Raw genomic sequence first — 10901 nt, 5'->3', positions numbered from 1 at the left:
GCAGTAGTTACTGGACTTAATAATGCAAAGTATTCACAAAGATGGAGAAGAATAATCCAAGTTCATATCAGAAAGGCAGCTACTGAAGAAAGGTGCACTTCTAATATCAAAATTACTATTATTTTAATACTTACAAAGCAATACTTACAGGGTATTTATATCTCCCCAGTGATCCTAGTGTTGACAGACCTCTTATTTTAAAAATATGGCTATCTTCATATCATCACCAAAGTTAACAGAGTTGTCATTGTTCTTGTTTTCATTAGTGGTGGTTTCCAGAAGAGAGGACGCTAAGTGGTTTACCTAGGATTGGAGTGGAATTGAATTAGCTTAGCTCTTCTGTGTGACTCCAAAGGGAGTCACGCAGAAGGGGTTAGGGTTAGGTCTGAAGCCATTGTTTAAACTGAATTTTTACAGTTGGTGTGTGGGCACTTACTGCTTACAGGAGGACTGACAGATGAGGATCACTTTCTTTTGTTAATTGCCACTGCCCTGGATGACCTGAATTTCAAAGGCAATAACCAGAGCTGATAGATGTTTCTAATGAAAACTAGACTGCAATTAGGGCCAAGTGCTCTACATGAGTACTCAAAGATACTCTCTAATCAGACATTCCTATCCCACCTTGCTTGTGCCAGCATGAGTACTTTCACAGCTGTAATGATGGATTGGGAAATCCAGTGATGTTACTGTCTTTGAGTTAGTAAAAGGTCTTGCAGATCAGTGAGAACCAGGTTCTGTAAGTACCAGACTCATTATGAAGGAGTTGACTGAGCCAGGAGTGGAAGGCAGAAGTGAGAACAATTCTGTTCAGTGTTAAGTTTTAACTCAGTTCAGCTGCTCACAGCAGTCATAATCTAGTGTCTTACATAGTTTTAGGGTTACTAGGGTCAGAATTTCAGTATTCTTAACTCCTTGCATATTTTGTTTTTAGGCTTCTATATATTTTGGCTTCATTTTTATTAATAAAAACTTTAAAGATACACATTTGTAGTTGAGCCTTCAATTGCTGTAGGTTACTTCTCATTTTCAGGTTTGAAATAACATCTCAACAGTATGTTTTATAGCCTTACAGGAAGTCTCTAGTGGTTAAAGTGGATTCACAGGTTATTCCTGTCAATATATCCCCAAGCAGTAGGCAGATTTTATTGCTCTGTGGCAAATCTGATTGTCTTCCTGAGGTCTTACAAGAGTTGGTTTTGTCAAAAATTCACTAACCCTGTAGCATTAGACCTGAGATCCTCAGTGGGTGCCTTGGGAATTTATGGAACTTTTGAGTACCTGATTATGTAAGTGTCTTAGAAAACCAGAAGAATAGAAAAAAATAGTCAGAAACCTAATCTAGGATTTTAGGAACTCAAGTACACTTTCTTGCTTTAATAGGTATTTTCAGTATAAATTTCAATGAGTATACTAGACCTTACCTACACAAAAGAGTTTTGGCCCTTTAGAAACCAGCAATACTGCCAATATGGCTCAATTTCTCTTAAAAGTATTTATGATAGCATAGGGAGTGTACAAAGAAAAAAAAAATCACATTCTTCTGCATTACATGAACACCAGTATAAATTTTTAATATGGTCCACACCTTAGTCTTACTGTGAAATTCATGTACATTTCACACATAGCAAAGCATCTGTAGTGACTAAATGCTGCCTGACCATAAGCTAAAGGTGTATCTGTGTGGAAAGACAGTCATAAAAGAGTAAGATTTAAACTGTAAGGTTTTGGTTTACAGTTTTGAGACCAATGTGGTGCATGAGAACACGGCATAAAGGAGAACTTTTCTGATGGAAAAAAGGGATGTAAAATATTTTCACAGATGATCACTCTTCAGCAGTTATTTTATTTTAAAAATATTTCATCAATTTAACCCTAAAATTTGCTAGTGTGTGGTTTGGTTCTGTCCGTCGGTAGAAGATCTGATTGGCATCCTAAATAACTTTACCCAAGATGAAGGAGATTTTCTGCTTTTATACTGCTTCGTATTTTTCTGCTCCCACACTGTAGTATGTTAACCAGTATTACTGCATGGTTTACTATTAAATTATCTTGCATCCATCTTTGTGTCATGGCCTTGGCATTTCTTGGGTTTTACTGCATCCTGATGGTTGTTTTTAATTTGTGAAGAGCTGTTGATGGCTGACTTAAAATACCCATAACTAAGAAATTTCCTTTCTAAGATCCAAGGCTTTTCAAGGCTTGCAAGGTTTCAGTGTTGCCTGTGCTAAATAAGACTTTGTAGGTAGGAGTGCATGGCAAAATAGTACCGCAGCAACTGATTTTTCATACTAACATCTGCCTTCCATTCTTAATTCAAGAATTCTTATATCTCTTTTGTAGATATATCTCAGAATATATGGTTGCAAATGGCCACATTATTTTCTAAATTTGAAGTTTTGATTCCTGCAGATTTTTGGCTGTTTGCCCCATAAATTGACAGCAAAAGTCTTTTATCCAGATCTATTTGGCATATTAGAATGTCTTAGCAGATTTCCTATTGGCTTGCAAATGTGTGACAAATTTGTGAAATTGCATGTTACAGAGAAAGCATAAAACCTAAGGAGAAAAGAAGTATTTGTTCTTCAGAGTATAAATTAATCTTCAGGCCCTGCTTCCCTGAAGGTTCTTCATTTTCTGCTAGCTTATGAGTTTTGAAAGATGATTAACAGGAGTTTTTAACATTCAGCCTGTATAGTTCTGTCAGTGTAGTGATGAAAGTGCTAGTGTAGAGTAGTGTAGTGAACCTGTGCAGTAACACTTGCTAAGAGGTTTAAATAGGACTGTTGTGTGGACTGGGGATGATCCACTCTTCCCCATTGTGTAGTGTGACTTCCATCTAAGATAGCATTTTTTATATTCCCTGGTCACCCAGAACCTCAGACCTAAGCAGGAGATCCATTGTCTGAGTTACTTCCCTTCTAGGTGCTGTAGAAATTTTTCAGGTAAGATAATGAATTTTTTTTATTGCATTTCTGTTTGCCAACAATTGATTTATTCCTTCCTCCTGGAAACTAGCCCCGATGAAGGCTATTGCACAGTGCCTGAGAAGCAGCAGGATAGAGACACACACCATAAGCATGCATGTGTCAAAGGTCTAGGGAACATTCTTGTGAAATATGTCATTTACCAAGTGCATTTAACAAAGAATTTTCTGAATGAAAAATGAGGACTAATTATTTGGAGGTCAGAGCAAAAGAGAAGGATGTTGTCAGAAGGGAGGAAGTGGTTAGGAGAAGCCAGGCTGAGTGGTAAGGCACTTCACGTGACATGTGAGCAAATGACCACAGCATAATAGTAAGGTGCACTTCCAGAGCAGGATCAACGTAGGCTAAATTATCTGCACATCTGTTCTGCTGATGATCTTAAGAAATTATCTACTATGAGAGAGATCAGGAAGTGATTTGCCAAAGGCTACCAATAATATAACTGGAATGAAGGAATTTTTAGTGTCAGCTCCATCCCCCGCCAGGAAAGCTCGGAGTAAAGGATTGCATGCAGATATGCAGGTGATACTTCACAGAATTGGAAGCTGACAGAATTTACAAAAGACTTTACAAAGTGGAAGGGAAGTGATGGGGAAAGAAAACAACTTATAGACATGAAATACACATACAAGAGAATGCTTACATGGGGCTTTGTGATGCAAGGCCCTTCTTCCAGGGTACAGACTCTAGAAGTGGGGGTTTTCTCAGCATTACCACTGGCAGAGAGTTCTCAAAGACTGTTTTGGTTGTGATATAGGATGGTCAAACATGGAGAGTGTATAGTGTTGACCTGTCCTGTGGTAAAAATGATGCTGTTGTGCCTTGCTTTTACAAAGGTATGACAGGCAGCTATGTCATGTTAACCATATCTGGTCCCTCCAGTTTTTCATATCTCAAAGTGCGCTATAAGAAGAAGAAAGAATCAGAGCACATGAAGGAACTGGTGTAGAAAAAGAGCAAGAAAGCAAACAAATCCAGTGTCATCTAATTCCCTTCCACATTTCATCATTATCACTATGTTAGTAACAGTTAGTAAGCCTACTACAAGAACTTCCCTTTTTTGAGTGTAAGACATACCTGAAATCCCTCTGTATCAGCTGTTTCCATTTAGCAAGACCAAGAGTGTTTACTTGAACAGTGTGTAGTGTGAAAAGGAGGACAGGATAGCATGTGTGAGGCTGTCCTCAAAAGTTAGCATGTGATCATTTAGGCTTCCTGTTTTCAAATACATGAACATTATTCCTGGGGGTTTTAAACATAAACATATTTTTTAGAAATTAACTTCTAAAAATAGTGCTTCAGAGTAACACATCTTGTAGATCATTTGCCAATGTTTCCAGAAATACCTGCTGTTTTGTATTTCTACTTTGAGTTCACATTAGCTGGGGAACTCAAAACTTGGCTATGAAAAATAACATGACAAGAAGGTCAAATAATGTTTTAAGGGAATTAATTTCTCAGAAAAAGATTTTAAAATAGCGTTTATTTGATCTTTGGTGACTTAATCCTCTCAATTGTCTAACATGAAGCTGATGAAACTCCTTCTGACCACAGAAAATGTGTTCAATACTTTATGAACCAAATTTATTGTGGAAGAAGAATAAAATTACTCAAAATTGAGTTAAGAAATGCAAAAGAGGTTTATTTGGAACATCAAAAGTGCTATTTTAAAATTCTGATACAAATTATTTGAAAAAATAAATTTGCAAAGTAGTAGCTCAGTCAAATCCCAGGTGAGTCAGAGGGCATTATGGCAGAGGATGAGATGCAGATACTTTTTTCCCAGGATGTGTTAATTGTCTGATTCACCTCTCTGATCATAGGAGATTATTTGTTATTTCTCATACAGTGTTTCCAGTGCTGTGGGATTGTGTTTGTTATTTCTCATCCCTACAATCTTCAGTTTTCTTAGACGTAGTTACATTAGAACACTGGAGATACTGACAAAAACATGCAGTGCACGGAACTGAATCTGATGTTTCCTGTTCCTTTCTAAGCTCTGCTTCTCTGAGGAAGGGTGGGGCAGTTTTGGAGCTGTGTTAGGAGTCAGAGAGATGTATGTGGTGGGGGGTGACTGCTCTTCGACATTGCATATGCAGTTTAAACTATTAGCTCCTCATCTAGTGGTGAGGAATTCCTTCTTAACATGCTGTCCTGTTAAAATGTTCAGTGCTCATCCTCCCTGCTTTCCCAACTGCTTTATCTTGTAAAAATGGTGGTCACTGAGTATCAAATGCTAGAAAAGATAATAGATTATGTAAGCCAAAACTACTTAGAATTTAGAAAGTTTTGAAATTTATGGGGTGTATTTTAGCTGTGTAGGTTATTTTGCCTACATAATTTTTGCTGAATGAACAGGATTTCCTGTTTAAGCTTTTGCATTCCCATTAGCCCTGGGAGGTCAAGATAGAGTTCCTTCCTTCTTTAACAGTATCAGATGTTTTTTTCACTGGTCTTAGTGAAAATCATGTTTGTTTTCATACAAATGTAACCTGCTCTCAGGTATCTGGCTGGTGGTAACTTGTGAAATTTCCTGGCATTTACTTACTAAAGTTTGCTCCTATGTCATTGTACACTTTAACAGTGAGTAGAGATATGTCAGATTATTGGGCAAAAGTGTGGTTAATTGACACACCCTGTATGATTCATGCTGAAGATGAAAGCTTGAAGGAGTCTGGTAAATTTAAAAGAAGAAATTATGGTAAAACTCTCCCTGATAATCCAGTTTAGTTTTAGTTAAAGCAAACATTTATTTGAAAAGGTCTTCCATTGTACAAAATAATTTTCACAGCAGAGAAAATTAAGGAGAATTGTTGTTTCTTCAAAATGGCCAAGCCTTAAAGATGTCATCCAAAATCCAGAAGTTTGGGGTTTTTTTTAATTGCTGAACTGCCGAAATTTGTGATTGCGTGAAAAAAAAAACAACCTAACTCTTTTCAGCCCGTCATCTTTTAAAATTCTTTAATTTCTAGTACTTGGTTCTTTAATTCAGTCCTGACTTTTGTAGATGAGTGAGTCTATATTAATTTGGGAGTTTGGGAGCTCTACTTGTATTGAAATCTGCATAGTCATGTATGGACTCCACTAGCAGTATGTTCTGCAGTCCCTGAACAGTTTGAAGACCTTTCAATCTTTAGACTTGTTCTCAGGCTCAGTGTAAGTTAGCTGGAGCATCTCTTTCATGTGTGTACAGATCAGTGTTCATATGTATGACTGTATGGTAGCCATACATTTAAAGTGATTCATTGGTGTGAAGCAGCTGCTTCTAAATGTCAGTTCCCATTTCTGGAGGAAAGGCTGACCCTGACTGAAATGGCACAGTAACCTCTATGCAGAGGGCAATCCCTCTGGGAACTGTCTCCTAGGCAGCAGGATTAGAAGAAGCAAGGATAGACGATGCCACATTGTGTGAAAATAAGAGGATGCCATGTGTTTTAAAAAATCTTCACAATCTCTTCTTTCTTGCTCTCTAAGAAGTACCAGACATAACTGCATTCTCTTGCAACCTTTGATAGTCTGATGATTACTGGGACCACAAGGTTTAGGACTGAGAAAAAAGGGAAAGCCTTTTCCTTAGACTGATCCCTTTTGATGCCTGCGGCAGCCCTGCAGAAGGGCCTTGGAAGCACAGCAGGGAAATGCTGTATAGAGGTTTTGGTGGTTTTTTCCTCTCTTTCATGTGCAGTTCATGGTTTCTAAAGAACATGATTTTCATGTACATGGTTCCAGTCTTCCCAGACACCATGACAGTCGATAGCTATCCACAGCTAATGGTGATGGGACAAAAATGTCCCATCTTAATTTGATGAGATGAAAAGGCCAGATAAACATTAGAGAAAAGCTTTCTAGCTGTGCCACAGACATCCTGGCTTTTTACGAAGTTTGAAGAATCTCCTTTTTCAGAACAGAATGGGTTGATGTGGAAATACTAATATTACCCAGTTTTCAGAGGATCTGGTGAGGGCACTGTGCTCGTGTCATGAATTCTGCAGATGTAATAGAAGAATCAAGGAAGATATGTCCAAGAAGATAGTCTGGATAAAATAGTCAAGTTGATAGTTTGGAAAATTACAATTTAGAGCAACATTTTGAAGCAATCTGAGCAGGACAGAGTGGCATTTGTCAGTAGAAGAGAAAGATACCACATGAACAGAAGCTTGAATTGACTGAAACCCAAGTCAGGATTAGTTTGATAACCACACAGGAGAGTCTGTTGTAAAGAGATTTCCTTTAGGAAAATGCAGCAAGTTTTAGAACTTTCAGAAGCAGCTTTTGTGTGGGAATTTAGCAAGAGGTTTTAGTCAAAAATTTTGCTAGAGTCTATGCAGGTAGTAAGATACCAGATGGTATCTGAAGCGAGAAGTACTGATTTTGGCTTGTGCAATTTATAGTTTTAAAAAAATGTATGATGAACTGTTCTATGGAAGAAGTAATACAAGAAATGTAGCAACCACTAGTTAAAACTTTCAAATTGTAAAAAAATTGTTATAAAAAACAGCACTTTTGAGCTTCTGCTAAAGGATGGTTTGTGCAAGAGGCCTTTTCTGACTTCATTGGGTGATTTGATAAAGTGAGCAGCACATACAGCTAAAAGTGAGTATCACCTATAACTATGAACTTTGGCTCTCTGTAGGAAAACAAATTCCTGGGTAGAATGCTAGAGCTTAACTAGGTGGATAAAGTTGAAGCATTGGCATGAAATTTATTAATCCTCTGTCAGTTGTTAAAAGTTCTCAAACCTCTTTAATTCACTGGAAGAAGTTTGGTTGATGATAGCTACTTAGTGCCTTTCACTGGCAAGTCCTCACTTTGTGTCTAAGGCTCTATTCAGATGCATATTACTAGATTATTGACTTCTGAGTTTAAAAAGGTTTGTTAACCATCAGCATGGACTGCAGTGTCTGAGATGAGGATTCCTTTCAAAATGCTGTTCTCTGCACAATTAGCAGCTTGTCTGCCTTTTTGCACCATGCTACAGCATGAGAAACAGGTGGGTGGACTTCTGTTACAAAAATATTGTGCATTTTAAACAGAGTAATCAAATTATAGAATTCTGAAAGGTTTGATGAAATTCAGATAAATTCAATCTTTGAAGCAGAAGTTCCTGACCTTACATAACCTATTAACATTCTGGGTTGGGTTCATTATGAAAATTACTTTTTTCCCTAGGCTCATTCAAAACTGTAGCTGTGACTTTTTGTTGAAAGCCTTTATAGAATTGTTGTGTGACTTGCTGTATTTTCAAACATTTCTAGAGAGATGATTCTCCTTGGACTATAAAGTGTTTCAGGTGGCAGAAATGGCAGATCCCATCCGCTGGGCCCGATACCGCTGGCAGCGACTGATACCAACAGAGGGCAGAGAATGCAGCAGCAACAGTTCAAGTAACAAGTACTATCAGCCATCAAAAACTACTGGCAAACATAGGATAGTGATACCCTGTTTGGGACATTTTAAAGAAGAGTATGAAAAAGTATCAAAACTGTACATGAATAACAAAATACGGACTACTAGGTATACTTTATTGAATTTTTTACCACGGAATTTATTTGAACAGTTTCACAGGTAAGGAACTCCTTTTTGGTTGTGGTAACTCTTCTGAAGTTGAATACTTCTATTTAAACATTTGTCTGTGTTACTATATGTTAAAAAATTACTCCTCCCACTGACCTATTGCTTCTGAAAAGATACGTGTTATATGGCCAAAGTTTCTTGAGGATCATCATTGTTGAGCTAATCCTTTTCTCCTTAGCTTATGTGCTTTCCACTTATTCTGTTCTTTGGACTGTTGAACTGTTCCTTGCTCTTGGAGCACTGCCACACACCAATCGGTAGTGGGATTTTCAGCTTATTTCCTGCAAATGTCTTTTCCCCCTTCCCTCATGGCTTTCTGTCTTGCCAATTGTTTTCATCTTCCTTTTGCTTGGAGATCTGTCAAGCTACACAAGGAGGTTACAGGATGGCTCCCTTTTTAAAACATGTAATCTTTCCTAAGAGATGATAAAATTAAGTTTAAAGGACCTGGAAATTTGAGAGTGCAAAATTCACCAGTGCTTCACTCTGGAGAACATGTGCCTAGAGGACATTTTTGAAAATACTGGAGAAATCTTAGTTTCTGCATTACCTGATCATGTATGTTAAGCAACTGTGTTGCTAGGTAATCTGTTGACTGGAGAGAGAAAACAGAGTTCTGGATAGTTATACCTTAAATTGCACGTGAAGAAAAGATAAATTGCTGATAACTTAAATCTATGTATAGCATGAAGTGGGGAAATAAGGATCATTGCCTGCTAGCACAGTTAAATCCTGTGTTTTCTCTTTGTTTCAGAGTTGCCAATTTATATTTCCTCTTTCTGGTTGTCCTAAATTGGGTTCCTCTAGTTGAAGCTTTCCAAAAAGAAATTACAATGCTACCTCTGATAGGGGTTCTGACAATTATTGCAGTGAAGGATGGTCTGGAAGATTATTCAAGGTACAAAATGGATAAACAGATAAACAACTTAGTAACCAAAGTATATAGCAGGTAAGAGACAAGAGTGTTTGTGGTTTATTGTTATTATTGGATTATGACTATTATATGAAAGAGTTGGTGATAACTCTTTTGTTTACCTTCTGGATACTTATAGAAGCATAAAATAATATAATTTGGAAAAGGTCTCTGAAAGTCATTTAGTCTTAACCTCCTGCTCAAAACAGGATTGTTTATATCAGGGTCTAATTGTGACTTGATCACCAGTTTTGTTAAATGGTTATCATGTTAGTGTAAAATCAGGAAAAAGAAGTTTTGCTTTGAGGCAAATGAGTTCATGTGTGTGTTCATACTGTATTAGCCAAGGTACTTTGACTAGTGAAGCATTGTTAAACATAGCGTTTGTTTTGAAACATGTAGTTTTAATTCCTCTAAATAGCTTAATGGAAATTGAAAGGCTGCTAGTTTATTGCACTATAATGTCATCTTGTTGTACTTTGTACAACAAGTATTTTGGAAAATGTCACTTTTGATATGTTGTAGTAGCCACCACAAATAGCACCTGTAGGTTTTTCTCAGTTTCAGCTTATGCATTTGTAAAAAATCACTGTTCTGTGTATTCCAGGAAAGAGAAGAAATACATAGATGAGTGCTGGAAAAATGTCAATGTTGGGGACTTCGTCCGGCTTTCACGCAATGAAATCATTCCTGCTGACATGGTGCTGTTATATTCTAGTGACCCAGATGGGATCTGTTACATTGAAACTGCAGGCCTTGATGGAGAAACCAATCTAAAGCAGAGACAGGTGGTGAGAGGATATTCAGAGCAGGTAAAAATTGTGCTTTTCTAGTGGTGTAAGAAAGCTGACATGACAGGTGGTGAACTAAAAAAACCTAAACAACTCAGCCCTCTAGACTGCCTAACTCATGGTAGCTCAGCAATCCCCATCTGAAACCCAAGGTACTAGGTAACACAGTTCTAGTTTGTTGCTTGAGTGGTTTCAGAGCAAATCTTTGTGTGTTCACATAACCCAGAGAAAGACAGATCTATTTCAAGTAATGAAAACCATTGAAATTAACAATTCAGGTAAGCCTCAAGTAGTTACTTATGGTGCATAACATTTCACAGGTGAGAAATTGGAGTTTTTTAGAAAGGATTTCTGTGCTATGGGAAGACCTAGAGAGAAGAGCAGATACTATCTTTTTCACCCTTTCTTCACACTGCAAACACTTTGTTACTCCCTTATAATATTTTAATATTATTCCTAGCAGCCAGAATGCTGGAGGCTGGCACAAAAAAGACAATATTACAAGATTAAAGAATCCTGACATTTCTGTAGACTTCAGTTCTGCTGCTGAAACACCATGCTTAAAGCAACAGCAGGGAGCTTCAGTGTTGTCCGTAACAACCAAGTGTTGAGACCTCTGGACATAAAAATTACCTG

General features: G+C 37.5%; 1 protein-coding gene across 7 annotated transcripts in view; it reads left to right on the top strand.

Moving 5' to 3' along the window:
* The window catches only part of ATP10D (ATPase phospholipid transporting 10D (putative)), a 50858-nt gene that overhangs the window by 543 nt on the left and 39414 nt on the right, over positions 1-10901 (top strand). For 6 of the 7 annotated variants that reach the window (XR_005626498.1, XR_005626497.1, XM_039698903.1 and 3 more), the window contains exons 2-4: positions 8243-8552; positions 9316-9510; positions 10082-10286. Coding sequence is in view for 5 of the 7 variants with exons in the window: in XM_039698903.1 (XP_039554837.1) it covers positions 8287-8552; positions 9316-9510; positions 10082-10286 (666 nt within the window). In the remaining 2 variants the exon portion in view is untranslated. The remainder of the gene's footprint in view (positions 1-8242; positions 8553-9315; positions 9511-10081; positions 10287-10901) is intronic. The other variant, XM_039698901.1, reaches the window with a different exon arrangement.

This window comes from Passer montanus, unplaced genomic scaffold (assembly GCF_014805655.1).
Source record: "Passer montanus isolate IOZ18808 unplaced genomic scaffold, ASM1480565v1 scaffold13, whole genome shotgun sequence".
In the NCBI taxonomy this organism is placed as follows: Eukaryota; Metazoa; Chordata; class Aves; order Passeriformes; family Passeridae; genus Passer; species Passer montanus.
The sequence above is the reverse complement of the archived record's forward strand: the minus strand, read 5'-3'. Positions and strand labels throughout refer to the sequence as shown.